General features: G+C 40.5%; 1 protein-coding gene across 1 annotated transcript in view; it reads right to left on the bottom strand. All coding sequences in view use genetic code 11, as the record gives it.

The window, feature by feature from the left end:
• EGR_00301 (Solute carrier family 22 member) overlaps window positions 1-9,193 on the bottom strand; it is a gene marked incomplete at both ends in the record, with an annotated part of 17,339 nt that extends 8,146 nt beyond the window's left edge. Inside the window, 9 exons of the mRNA XM_024489550.1 lie at window positions 485-564; window positions 5,020-5,154; window positions 5,381-5,670; window positions 5,700-5,760; window positions 6,794-7,083; window positions 7,452-7,622; window positions 7,697-8,008; window positions 8,041-8,311; window positions 9,114-9,193. Of these exons, the coding sequence (XP_024356228.1) occupies window positions 485-564; window positions 5,020-5,154; window positions 5,381-5,670; window positions 5,700-5,760; window positions 6,794-7,083; window positions 7,452-7,622; window positions 7,697-8,008; window positions 8,041-8,311; window positions 9,114-9,193 (1,690 nt within the window). The remainder of the gene's footprint in view (window positions 1-484; window positions 565-5,019; window positions 5,155-5,380; window positions 5,671-5,699; window positions 5,761-6,793; window positions 7,084-7,451; window positions 7,623-7,696; window positions 8,009-8,040; window positions 8,312-9,113) is intronic.
• Window positions 9,194-14,814: the final 5,621 nt, after the last annotated feature.

Raw genomic sequence — 14,814 nt, 5'->3', positions numbered from 1 at the left:
TTGAAAGCACGCCAAGGAGAGGGCAAAACTGATGTTATTTGCTTGTTAGCAAATGCCAGTGTTTAGCAGCAGCTAATAGATGAACTCACATTTAAGGGAGCGTGCAGATCATCATGGGTAAAATTTCGCCTTCAAATGCTGCTACCGCTCTCTACTTTTCAGTGAAAGAAATCATAAAAGTAAAATTACATAACCCGCTCATTCAAAAGTGGCACAGGCTAATAACTCCAAATTTCGAAACAAAAACGTAATTCCTTCATGCTGTCGAAAGATTGGAGAATTGCCAAAAGTGAGAACGTGGTCGCGAGCTTCGTTTAGCACACTATTAATGCTTCCCTAGTGGAGTAATAAATTGCTGTAAGGGATTTAGTTATAAATACTTCATAGAAAAAAGATCCTCAGCAAAAGATTAGAAAATCTATGACACAAATGAGGTAACTGTAGATTTTTTTCCTTGGAAAAAATGTGGCAGTAAAAAACTTACAAGATCCCATTAGGGGTACCAATAAAAAGAATGTACCACCGAGGATTTGAAGATACGAGTGGAACTTGCGGCGACCACATCTAAAAAGTAAATGGTATTCTGGAAAGATTTAAGGATTTCCGTACAATCTTTATGTCAACACGGGACCTTGTACCAAGTGATTCAGTTTATTTTTTATGATGCATGTCCCCAACGTCGGAAACAGCTTTTCTGCAGCAAAATGGGAATAAACCAAGTAATTCTACTCCCTTGACTGAAGACCGCGGCACAAGTGATGAACCCGTAGTTGTAGCCTTTTGACTGCCTGTGAAAACACAAATGCTGTGCAGATATTATTACCTTCATGCGAATGAAATGAAGCAACACCATATCTCCAGTGTCACTGATGCGAAGTTAAGGAGATGAAAAAAAACACTCGTAGGGAATTAATTTAAGCTAGCTTTCAAAGAGATTTTATAGTGTCATAAGAGCTTTTCACCATCTATTCCTCTGTTTATTCTACAATACCGTGACAATTTCCAGTGTCCAAGTAAACGACGTAGAAAAGGGGTCCAAAATTTGCAAATTAATTTGAAATCCAACTTTGTAAACCAGTGAGTCATGTAGATAAGGCGATAAACAGTTCTTGTGAATTTGCATACAATCAGTGGCTTACCTAAAGTAGAGCTATAATCAGTCGTTTCTTAGATTGTTTGGTGATGCGGCAATAATAGATAGCTGAGTAAAGCGATCTTTCAAAGAACTGGAGTAACTAGAAACACCTAGAGTAGTTGTTTACGTCAACCAAAGGCGGGTTCCCACATTTCAATTGACTGATTGGAAAACTCCGGAAATACACAATAAAAGTGTAATGAAAGTTCACGAGATTAAGAGTCTATGTAATGCGTTGGCTGTTTGTTCAACTCTCGGTTTCGGTAAGGGAGCCACTTAGGTACTCCGTCATTGTACCTTCGCCGGGTGGACTGGCCTAAGAATCATGCCAGTAGCCCCAAGTCCCAGTATACGTCGATAATGCATCTTCTGCCCGAATACTAAGTCTTCCTTCGTCTTCAGGGAAGCCTCGAAGAGCTACAGCCCACCCTAGACCAGAGAACTAGCGCCAATCGGACTGCATGTTGGGTGTGACAACCCAGCCTGATACTCTAGTCTCAAACGATCGGCGAATATACGAATAAATATCAAGCGGCAAAAGATGTTTCATTAAAAAGAATTGAAGAATGCGAATGACCTGCTGTGCAGATTAAGGTTACGTATTAGTGTCTTAATAAACCTCACAGGTTGAACTACACCATAAATTTATACCATAGAAATTACTTAAATTTGTACGAATGGTAATAAGCCTCTACGAGTAAACCCAGTTGAAGAAATCACAGATAGCGCATTGTATGTGACTTTGGTTTGACCGAAGAAAATAACAAGCCCATGCTTTTTGAGACCCAAAACCACGTAAACGTGACATTTAAGTAGTTTGGCATATGCAATTACCATAATAGATGCATATCTTTCATTAACGTCTCTAAAAGACTAATGCATATGGAAAATTAAAAATACATATACATTCCGAAAAAAAAAAGAAACAGACGCGCTGTGCAAATGTCAGAAGTGAACGAACTTCTGATTAATCATCCACCATGTTCTTTGAGAAAAGTAACACCCCGTTGCATAACCTTTCTCTTGACCAAATACGAATTCGCTGGAACATTCGCTATGTGCAAATTTTTTCATGGAAAAAGACAAAACAGTGTTCCGGGGCAAAGCGCTCGAGCTTCTGCGAGCCAAAAAGGGATCGGGACGTCAGAGCAGAGGAAGGACGAGGATTATTTCCCACACGCGGCCACCAATCACTTCCACGGTTTATTGAATGGGATTGCTTTTCATACCTACAAATAATTAAGTTTATTTTTCTCATCAGACACCTACTTTTACTTCGGTATCCACAAGTTCGTCAAAGTAAGTTTTCAGGAAAAAAGGGAATTAAAATATTCAACCTATGTACCGCTAAGTGTTGAAGCCAAGTCGCAACTTAGAGGAATGGGAAGGAAATGCACGGACGTCAGAAGATGCCATAGCACACAGGAATGTTGATGTTTTTCATAGTTAATTTAAATATGAAAATGTTTTTTCCAAGGATTAAAAAGGCCTTCTTTTCGGCGAAACTAGTGTGGACGTAAAAAGGAATGCCATACTTAGTGTCTAACCCAATGTCTCTAAATCCAGCAACGGAGCCATTAATTCCAAGCATAAAAATGAATATGCTCGGAGGACAACAAGTCCCACAGATAAATAAGGGTAAATTCTTTGGTGGCAGGTCTATTGTGAACTTGCTCCTCAACTGCCATGTAGGCAATAACTAATTAGCAATACTTAACGATATTAAAGGGAAGATTTGCGGAAGTAACACCTTTATAAGTGATCAAATACACATAAAAGAAGGAACACCATTTCGATAAGCCAGTAGAGCACGTAAGGCCTTAAAGGTGTAGTACTAGCAGCGTACATTATCCCTATAGTGCCTCCGAAAGTACAAATCTGCAGCCACCTATCCTATTAACGAGGCCGCAGGGGATAAACCATAGCACTCGCATACCACTGGTAGATGTGCCACCAGGTTCACCACATATCTTCTGGTTACTGTTCAACCGTGTCAACCTCCTTGTGCAGCCAATTTCGGTCCTATTTTATTACCATTTGCTGTAGGTGAACAATAAGAAACCGACTACGAAAGAAGGAAAGTTCACAATGCTATTGTGACGAAATTGAATTCGATTTCATCACCTGCTTGCCATGTACAATTTGCGTCATATTCGATCCCACTGTGATTTTGGGATTTCATTAGATGTTAGCATGCATTTCAGCATCACGTGTACAGTGGACTAAGACTCGCAGTCTGAACCGGTGGATTGATGGAGAAAGTTGCCAAAAGTGCCGATATTGCGCCTCCAATGACGACAAGCTTTCCTCTTACGTGCATTCAGCGCAAACTCGTCTAAAGGCAGTTGAAGTGCATGGAAACGAAGGTAAATTCAGTTGAATCCACGAATTTTCTCAAATGACGCCACCAGAAGTAAGTTCTCGGGGGTAGAATAGCGGGATACTCAATGCAATCATTCAGAAGAGGTGAATAAGGAATCTGTTCCTAGTGCTGGAAGCCATTGTAGCCTTGTGCAATATTGCCTAGGTTTGATATTCGATGACCACAGTGACAAAAGCACCAAACAGAAAAGTATTTAAGTTAACGCTACCACTAATAAAGCTTTAGAATGGAATTTTCGGTACTTATAGTAAAGGCTGTGGATAAGCTACTTTATTGGGTTATAGCAATAAATAAGGCCGGCTTGAGATCGCCACAAAAATCTCTCATTTAGACTGTATCGGCCAGTTGTTCACATCAGAATTGGAACTGCATTTTGTGCAGAAATGTACAAACAATACTTTGCATTTCTTTGAGTACACTCATGAAAGGTATCGGGATGTAGGTTCTAGAATCTTCACCAAAAGGTTTCTTGCAAACCAAGCATATGAGAAGCATGATAAACACTTTGGAAAACGTACTACAGCAAGAGAACATTGGTTTAATTAAGACAAACTAACCAGTACGATTTGCTTGAATGTAAGGCTGGCCAGAGCATACACAAGCGAAGAAAATACCAACAATGGTACAGCAAAAGTCGAAAGTGGGTGCTACAACATACCTCTTGCATTTGGACTCAAGGGGACGAGATGCAAAAGCTAGTCTCACACAACTCATTGACTTAAATTCTCACTAGAAGGAACGATTCGTTTGATAAGGAATAAGGCTAAGTTTGGAGGAAACAGAAAGTGATTTCAAAAGTAGAGAACGCAAAATAAAAAGCAAAGTTCAGTACTATTGCACAGGATAATCCTCTTTCGTAGGATTTTACCTATCAAAACGTTTTTGCATTATTTGGCTCAAAGTCCACACGAACAGATTTAGAAGTCCATTTACTCGGCTGCACTGTCATGGTTTGGCAGATTCGCACATTGTGACATCTCTGGCACAAGGACTGAAAAACCGGTGCACCCGCCTTGACAATCAATTCCTCATCGAAAGCAGCATACGTAAACATGGGTTAAACACGCAGGTAGCATAAACACGACTTCACGGCTTAATCTTGTTTGCTAACAAGCTCTCGCTAAACAAAATCAGAAAGTCATTATTATTTGTGTTTCACAGAGCTTAACTGTAGGGCAAAAGTTATAGCAGTCACTAAGTGCCGATTTTGTGGTGTCTAATTGTAAAATCGTGTCGAACATCCCTAAATAATGCACGAACTTCCCCCTTCAACACTCATGAAAATTTGCACAATTTTTATACGCACACCGAAGTACGCGGTATGAACTGGAAAAGAAACTCCCGACGTTAATAACGAGTGAAATTTAAACAAGTCAAATAAAATTGCAGGGCCGAATCAGTGGTTTCAGTAGTGTCGAACGGGAGGTCCCATGTGGCGGAAAACGCACGAGGACTGTAAACACGTCAAAGTAGTGTAAGTGAGAGACTTGTTTCTACTTACGTGTTCATAAGCCGAGGTGAAAGACAATGACCAGGGATCTCAATCAGGCCACTAAGTGCGAAGCTAAGGAAACGATTTGTAAAGGCCTCTCCCGACGCAATCGTCGAGCCGTAGTAGGCTGCTGCATTGCTAAACCTATGCGGGCCAAACAACAGCAGGTATTAAAAGAACTCAAGAGGCAGATTTTGGGGAGGAGTGTATACCGAAGAAAACGTTGGAATAAAACGATTGTCTAGTTTATAAGAGAGGTATAAACATTTCAAATATGATCTACATGACTGTTCTAACAATTTCAGCCGACTGAAAACCATGTTCCACAAGGCAGGTAAAAGAATCATGACCGAAATGGTAAAGAACATACAGAATAACAAAATTGATTAATACAGTTGCCACGGAATGATAATGCATGAGGGTGCGAACTACAACCTTCCACGACAGCCTTTCTTTCGAAACGTCGCAACAGACACCATCCCTTTCACGACCATCGTGTACGCCCGAAAACAAGCGAATGTGGTAAGCAAAAAGCAAAGATGCACTACATACACGTTCTGCAATAGAAAAGAGGTCGCGGTATGCGTCTGCGCTAAGTGAACCGTGGGACAGCTGTAACTCAAATTCGGGGCTCCGCCCACCCGGCATTAAAATATGGATCTGGGACAGACCGAAGCCATGCTCCCTACCTCGCCATCTGGTATCAGTCCAACCCACCCGGATTGGCACTTGGAGTAGCAATTAAGGTGCCTACAAAAGTGGAGTGAAGCCGTTTTCTAGGCAAAAGAAGGGGCGCATTCACTTCCCTCCAAGGAGAGTGTGGGTTCGGCATTTTGGCGATCCCCGCGAGTGCGTGTATGATGGTGTGCACCCGCTGATGCGCACAATGCGTAACGAATGTTGATTAGGCTTGGGATGATGTCGCTCTCTTACTGCTTCTGCCTGGGATGACTCAGTCGGGGGAAACGTTGACGCGGACAAATTCCTCCTTCGCCCTCCAATCACACTACGTCCGCATTGTGCAAGAGAATGTAGACTTACCAAGGAAAATCAGGAAAATCATTGTGAAAGATAAGGTCGACGTTTATTTTGTTTCAGATTACCGTATTAGCATAGAGCTAAAAACCGAGCGCCTGCCGCTTACGACTAGAGAAAAATGCTTTCGCGGTGGAATGAGAATAAAACGGGGCAGCTTTCGAGCATCGGAACGAATGCAGGCATACTGCAGAGGCCATAGTAAGCAGAGGGACAAATCGCAAGCAAAACCAATGAGATGGATCAAAGTGGGCCACCCAAACGCAGCTCACTGCCTTTAAAACGTGAAAAACTGTTTTATATCTAAATAATTTAAGAGCAGATAACACACTTAAAACACAGCTGCGAATAGTTTTATTGCATTAGTGTCTTATCATTCCATAGTAAAAGAAATAAAATGGATTGATAGCGTCATTTTTTGAGTGCAGTCATCTATACAGCCTCAAATTTTTAACAAATCAGCTGATTCAGCTATACGAATAATTTTCTCGATCACTTCAAATAACTAATTCCACTGCATCCACGTAATCCCGTACCAAAATCCACGGCTTAAGCGCAGTCGATATACTTATGCGACTAGATATGGTTGATTAACACAAGGGTTGATTAGATTAGGTGTAAAAAAGTAGGAACAAAGAAGGGCAAAGTTTTTGGATTTTTAAAATACGAGCCACAGAGAGGAAGACCTTAACCACTAGATCTAAGTGCTCCTTTGACACAGTAATTTAGTCGGAAAATATACACATACCAGGAGACACTAAAAATGAGCATCCACTTGCGCAGCAGTGGATGTAAGCAGAGTGTGCAGCAGCCTTCCCGCTGAATAGAGCGTTGTTTCACAACCACTTTCTTATCGACGTTGTCAATAAGTGGTTCGGTGTCCTTCACCAAACCAACATTTTCCGTTGCACGGAGACCTTCATGCGATAAAGATTTAAGGAGACTGGTGATACGTGACCCGTCACCCAAGCCGTTCAATTTTGTGCTCCCAAGGGTCCCGTTGATGCGAGCAATGTAGTTTAGGTTTTTAAGAGCGGCCTTTATCAAAGGAAATGAAGACAAGTGATGTTAAAAGCGTGAAGAGGTCGCTCATAACAGATGGTGATAAAAAAACTACTGAAGGCGTGGATAAAACCATCTGGGGTGGCACTAATAGATGACTACAGCTACTTATTAAAAGTTAGTAAAATAGTTTCATTGAAAACTTGAGACCGATGATCAAACACTTGCAACGGCAACTGAAGCGCATTATCTATTGACCTTACTTAAGCTTGCCGTCGGTGAATTGGTTGAAAAAAGACATGCACAATATCTCTACCAAGTAGAGATTAAAAAGTCAAGAACTAACTAGCATACGAGGGAAGTGAGGGCTTATTGTACCAAATTTGAGATAAATATACACCCACCGCTCTTCTATTTGGTTGTACCAAAAGCCATCGAGTAGACTCAATGTGAAATGGTAGCATACAAACAAAGGCAATAGGCCCACAGGTGGCAAAGACTTTTGCGAGGTTGCGCCAGTCAAGAAAATAGTAGGCCAGTAGTGCTGTCAAAGCGATACCGAAGGCGTAAAAAATCTGAAATAACATACATATATCTAACAACGTGTATCCAGAAAATTCACCGCAAATATTAATAGGATGACACAAACCTGTTCGAGGATGCCACATAGAGCGCGGTGCTTCTCATCTACCGTTTCGAGAATGATGGTGTAGGAAGTGAGACCACAGCCTTGGCAACAAATACCAAGTAAAAAAGTGACAACGCAGAAGGAGGAGATATTTGTGATCCAGATGGTCATGAAACTCAAGATGCACATAATTCCAAGACTAATGTATAGTACACGAAGTCGCCCGAATCTATCCGCCAACGCGCCACACGTGAAGGCCCCAAAAAATAGGCCTGCCATGTGGGCGATCTGTGCAAGTCTGAGGAGATAGTTACTGTGACATATGAGTTGCCACTAAAAGAAGAGTGATGAACACAATAAGGTACCTCAATAGTATAGGAGAAATATCCGTCTTCAGATTCATATCGTCTGCAAAGTGGTTGACAACCAGTTACATTATAGGGAGGTTCAACACAGTGGAACTCGGTTGGGGCATGACCAAAAAATACAAAACCAAAGTTTGCGAACGCCAGAAAAATTTGCACAGTAGAAAGCGACGCAATAGCTAGTTTCTGGAACCGCCCAAAACCACCTATTTCTTCTAGCAGTAGATCGAAATTAATACCAGACATATTCAAATAAGGTTTTTCGGGCAATCTACCTAAATAAAAACACACTATACAGAAGTATGGAGCAAAAAAACTTGTAAGTAGCTAGCAAAGATTTGAAAGACTACTGCTAGTGAAATGTGGTAATCTGAGAGGCGATTAACTGACAAAGCAAAACAGACAACAAAATTAGTAATGAAAAATAAATCAGCCAAAACCACACTGTTCGACTATGGCTGGGTGAATAAAACTAAGCACAGATTTTTCAAGGTCATTCATTCTTTTGAACAAAATGAAGGTTAATGTGAAACGACGCTTAAGAACATGTTACAGTAAGGCAGGAAGGATTATATTCAGACTGATCTATCTTTATTGTGATTTCTCCTCCGATTATGCGGCTGCGCTAGAGTTTACCATCGTTGCTCAATATAACCGTCACCACTAATGTCGCCTAATTTTAGGGGATTCTTCCAGTTAATCATGCAAAATTTGACTGACCTGTTGAATTAAGGAAGGTGCATTGTTTGAGGGCTCCTAAGGTGGTTTTATAATTATTTAGCTTTACAAATGTACTTCATAGGCGTTTAACTAAAGGGAAACCAAAGTCAGTCGCAAGACGTAAGGACCCTAACTTCACCGTTTGCTTACCCTTTAAACGAACGTGTTATAATTGAGCGCACCTATGTTATAGAAGCTCATCCTGCAACAAATTATAATCAGGCTTCATTAAGTTATGTTACGCTTGAAAACCAAAGTATCAAAATTCTTGCATGAACATTGATTTGATCCAAGGCTACTTCTAAGACAATAGTTAAAAATGCCACACGTACAAAATTGAACTTTGAACTCACCCGGGTAGCTTATTTTGTTCGTTGGTGTTTGTGCCGCATGTCTTCATCCCATCAAAAAGTAACGGCAACAAAGTCGCCATCGCTAGTGTAAAAGTGGCCTGCTCTCCGACTCCAATTTTACTGTATTATACCTAAACGAACTTACTTCAATCTAGTGGATTTTTTACTGCAGCTTCGAAAACAAAGACACTTGCCTCTAATTACATGAATTACTTATGCTTGTCTTTCGTGAATCCATCGAGGACCTTCTTGGTGGAAAAATTCCGCTCTGTTAAAAGCAGTTATCATAACGTTGAAGTTGTGATTTCAGTCTGGCCATTCACTGTCACTATTTGTCGCTATGGTCACATTCCGTATTAATAAAAGCAGGGTTTGATGCGTAAACAGCTCTTTAGATGCATAGTTTTGTCGTATGCAATACAGGAAGTAAGTTATTTCATTGCTGGATTTGTTGGCAAAGCACAAACCCAAGCATTTTACTCAAGGTGCATCACTATCTCACGGACTTCGAATTCATGATTTCTTAAACCCAAAATACTTTTCCATGGAACAGGAGCTCTGTGGACTTAAGTTCTTTCATTTTTATTGTTTGCCATGTGGAACTAGTAAAATTTTGATTTTAAGATTTCAAATCACAGTATATCCTAGGGGAGAGGAAGTGAGAGGGGTAGCGTAACAAATTGAAGGTGTTCAATTAGCACTTGGAAATAGGAGGATGTATAAAAATGGGGAATATCGAGCCACCTATCTTAAGTTGTGCGTCGAACTAATAATCTCGGAAAAAAGCCTTTTCAAAGTCTAATGCAAGTATTGGCTCAACAATCGTTAGCTTCTTCAATTGAATACAAATAAAATTTCTGCTGATTATCCATTGCCACGCAACATATGTTGTGATGTCAAGACGGTGAAGGGAGGGAAGCACAGAAAGGATTTTTCATGCACACTGACAACAGTTGAACCTGATTTCCATAATTGGACGAAAAGTTAAGAGTTGACCAAGAACAATGCGTCGAGATTTCGCCTCAAGAGTATTACTGACCACTTTCATGAACACAAGTTAATAAGTCTCCTTTTTCGCATGACTTGCAGAGCATTAGGAGTAGACAGGATGTGAGCTTTTACCGGTTTGCAGTGTAGACAAAGAATTCAGTAGTAAAGGAGAAGACTGTGAATAAGATTATGCAAGTAACAAAAACCCAAGATAGCCTGTGCAAAGGCATTCAAAAATGAAGCAAAAGTCTCAGAGGACCTTTTTCTGTTGATTCCCGCGTCAAATCCGCCAATGGGATTCAGTGTTTTCAGATCCTCCTTGAGAAGTCAATTAAGGTAAGCAACAAGTTCTTGCTAAATAAAGCTTTTCAAAGTTCGTTTTGTTCAGCCTTGATGACCCAGGCCAACATCAATATTTCGAGCATGAATATATGCCAACCCCTGTAAAATATGCCGTATTTCAAATCAGTAGTGGTTTATTTAGTGGTAATATTGGCAATGGTCTGCTGAATAAACTTAGTTGGTAGTTTGCAATACATCCTCAACTTACGCCGTGGTAACTGATGTAAATCAACTCGATCAAATGTTTGCTGCGAATGCATCTTAAGACTAAGCTCGGTTTATGATCAAAAATCAGGGGTTTTGCGGAATGCCCAACTAAATCAAGTGATAAAAGAGCATCATAAGAAGTGCATCAAGAGGTTCAAACTCTCTCGTTATCTATTCCACAGAAGTGATTTCTGTAGGTCATCGGCCATCGAAGTGAAAATTGGTTCCTTAAAATCTCTAGTCATTGAAATGCAAACTTATAATTTTGCGCTGCTAAACAGGAAAGCCAATTTTTAGTTGGCACCTATCAAGCTAGACTTCATGCTCCTTATTAGGAGATAATCAGTTAGATTCGAGTTAATTAACTCGGGAGTTGCCTCCAAAACCATTAATTTTACGGTGTCATGTCCTACATGGGTTAAGAAGAAGTAGGTGACTGCAACGCCACTAAGAGGAATACCAGTTTGAACGATTCGGGGCAACACAAAAGATGATTTTCCTTCATAAAGATTACTATGAATCTGTCAAAATGAATCCCCTACAGTAGCCATGACATCCTAAAAATACCTATTCTACACCCCTAAGGTATGTGTAATGCGTTGATTGCTTGTTTAACTCTGGGTTTCGGTAACGGACCACCGAGGGCTCAGGCCTGGCCTCCGGACCATGCCGGTAGCCCCATAATCCTTCCGTACGTAGGCAAAACATATTCTACCAAAATATTAGGTCTTCTTTCATCTTCATTAAAGTCTCGATGAGCGCTTTTTTCTTTAAACATGTGCTAACCGACCCTTGTGACAGGGGCTGAATCGTAAAAGTGAGACCAAAGGGAAAACCTTGTCAGACTAATGCGGAAGTAGGCAGTTATATATGGAGTTTGTACAACTTGTATGCGTCCCCAAAGATCTTAGAGGGAGCTTATTTAAAGTACTTCCCGCACCTCTTCATGTTATGGTTGCTTTTTTAGTGCCACCATAATGGCAGGATATATGTAAAGTCCTGTAAACGGTTTCAATCAGTATGAATGGAGATAAAAGTTAATATATCTGTTCAAGAACTAATCGACCTCCACCAAATATCATGTTAGTCGTCTAGTCTGATAGAAAAAGCACAAATAGCATCACCGCTTAATAGACAAAGAGACCATCCAAACTGCTACTCCAATACTTTGATCACTTGATCAACTCTTAGTTTTGGTTGAACAAGTCACTTAAGATCCCACCTTAGTACCTCTACTGGACAGCATAGCCTCCGGGCCAAACTAATAGCCACCAGGTCTTCCGCAATCCGTTGGTTGTCTGTTTAACTCTTAGTTTTGGTAAAGAGGCCATTTTGGGTCTCCGCAATTGTGCCTTTGTCGAGCGGCCTGTTCTCTAGGCCAAGGCAGTAGCCCCAAGCCCGTCTTTAAGTAGACAATACATATTCTGCCCGAGTAGTATGCATCCTTTCGTCCTCAGGAAGGACTCGGGGTGCTACGGCTGTATCTTCTCAATGAATGTAAATATATTTATATACAGTTACTTACAAATCTATTTAATCGCTTATGCTTATGTCTGTAAATATCTCATTTGTAATTTACATGTAAATTGTTGTAAAAATAACGAATATTATGCAAGCGTAAATTTGCCGCAAAAATGAGTTGATTTATTTGGAAACCTCTGAGGCCCCGCTGCTTTATTTGCATAGATGAGTGGAAGATAGGTCCTACTAAAAGATATGCTGGTCCCCTATGCAACTCGCGCACCCAACCGATCAGGGTATGCTTTTATCTGGGTCGCCGAAAGCACTAGTGGGTGGAGCGATTGCTCGAAGACATTAAAGTGCCGTCACAGTCGTGTTATTAACAATAAAGCTCTTATAAAAGGTTCAAGTGAATTTAAGCATAGCTCCGAAGTAAGCAGTATCTGCGCAGTTACACAGCAAGTTTGTAACACTTTCGTTGGCACCAATCATGACAGGTCGTAGGTGACATGCTGCATCGGAAGGCGGCATTCAGCATAAGGCATTTAAGCAGTTAACAAAAGTAATATGACAGACATTGAAAAAATCACCAATTTATGATTCACTGAGTTCAATATCAGCATGAACGCCAATTTCAAAATGCATGCATCCAGAATAAATGCATTCTGCCGACTTTGTGGACTGGGCTATCATGCTGCACATTTAAATGAAAAATATGCATTTGTTTTTTTTCACCTAGCAACAGTTGGTGGGTTAAGAGGCCTAATGCACCGCCCGTTTGATAAGCTTCCAATCGAGCTTACACTTACAAACATTTATCCACCTTCATAGGGACAGGCTACGCATTGTCATATTTTTCTGCACTGCATTGTAGTTCACAATACGTTGATAGTGCACCAGATGATGTACCACTCGACAAATTTTTGCTCAATCAAGAGCATTTCCATCGTCTATAAGTGCTTTTTGACACTAACTTTTATCTATGTTGACAATAACGAAAAAGGGAAGTGCTTGGCAGTTTTTTATTAGAGGAATGGATGCGGCCTATGACCTCAGCAGCTGTTAGACAGAGTTTAGAGCCCACCGTTTCTCGCATATGTCAGTTTTAACAATTTCCTTAAACAGCCCTTGTAGATCGGATCCAAGTAACTTCTGTGGAGCGACGATAAAATCCGAAGACATAAATGAAGGAAAAAAGTCAGTTTGTCGGTTGGGAGAAGGAAACTAGCTATTGTTAAAATCATTTTACTGTAATCATAAAACTTTAATTGTCGTTGGTGTCATCGTGAGGCGTTTCCTACACACTTATTGAGTACCATTGACGGGCAATTTGTCGTCACAATGTAAGCAGGGTTTACTACTTTCTACCAAGCACTCAGATGTGTCACAACACAAGTTTTAGTCCAACTGCACTCGCCAACACCTTACCTGGCTCAAGTACCGATATGCTGCTGTGAACAGAAAAAACAGGACAGTCAATACGTATTCGTTTGAAACTTGAATAAAATGCAATGTCTACAAGAGTAATGACTGGATTCAATTGCATAAGGATTGTCGGCGTTGTAGTGGTAAACATTATTAGCAATAAGTCGGATTAAAACTTTAACTGGAACTAAACAAGAAATTAACATATTTGACCAACCTTTAGAAGAAATCTCGAAATGTAACATTCCGAAAATCTAATAGAAAATGCGGCAATCGGAATAGAGCTATAATGCATAAGCGGTAGCATTACATAACTCTCTATTCAACCCCAAAATAAACCAATTCTAAAGTCGTTCAGTCACACTCCCAAAAAGGACATATGTGAACTCTTTCCACTGTCTTCATATCATGAATTCCAAGCTATGAGTGGAGTGGCTTTCGATAGGTAAAATCAAAATTAGGCATCTAGATACTGAATCTCAAATCAGGTGTGTGACCAATGGAAGGTAAGTACTGAAATACTAATTATGTTGTAATACGTTATTTGTTTGGTTAACCCTCGGTTTTGGTAACGAACCATCAAAAGGCTCCGCCATTGTGCCTGCCTTCCAGCGGCCTGGCTTTCGGCCCGCGCCCGTAGCCCCAATCTCTACTGTATACCGGAAATACGTGCCCTACACAAGTACTATGTCTTACTATGCTGAGGAAAGTCTCGGAGCGCTGCAGTATAACTACCTCGCATTAACCAAGTTCGAGATACTTCACAATCAACAGGGACTAACACTCTTCCACAATTTTTGTATATCTATCCGTTTGAAAAGTATGATGAAAGCGGAGGACTTTTAGTGCAACGCAGAAGACTCAATATTTAATTTAATTACTGGCTTATGAACTTGTTCATTCCCTAAGATGCGTTTTTAAAAAATCTCCGAAATTGTAGATAAAGTCTAGGAAGAGATCAGTATATGGATCGGCCTCATCTATTTCCACCTAGCTGGAGTACTCTTGCGAATGTCACAATGACATTGCATGTTTGTTTAAATATACCCTTTAGGTGACATGCAGTCAGTTTACGCAAACGATGTGAGCGGGCGGACGTCATCGATCCCTGGGGAGGAAACGAGCACAGATCCTCTTTGAACGGATGTTTAAAATGGCATGAAACTAGATGTGGAGGAGAGAAACACGTAATCTGTTACAACATTATAATCTACTAAGTCGAAATTTGGTGTTCACATTAAAATCAAGCTACACTGCTTTAGTTATGATCGGTAAA

Source organism: Echinococcus granulosus (genome assembly GCF_000524195.1).
Source record: "Echinococcus granulosus chromosome Unknown EG_S00001, whole genome shotgun sequence".
Lineage (NCBI taxonomy): Eukaryota > Metazoa > Platyhelminthes > Cestoda > Cyclophyllidea > Taeniidae > Echinococcus > Echinococcus granulosus.
Note: the sequence above shows the minus strand (reverse complement) of the source record. Positions and strands in the feature narration are given on the sequence as shown.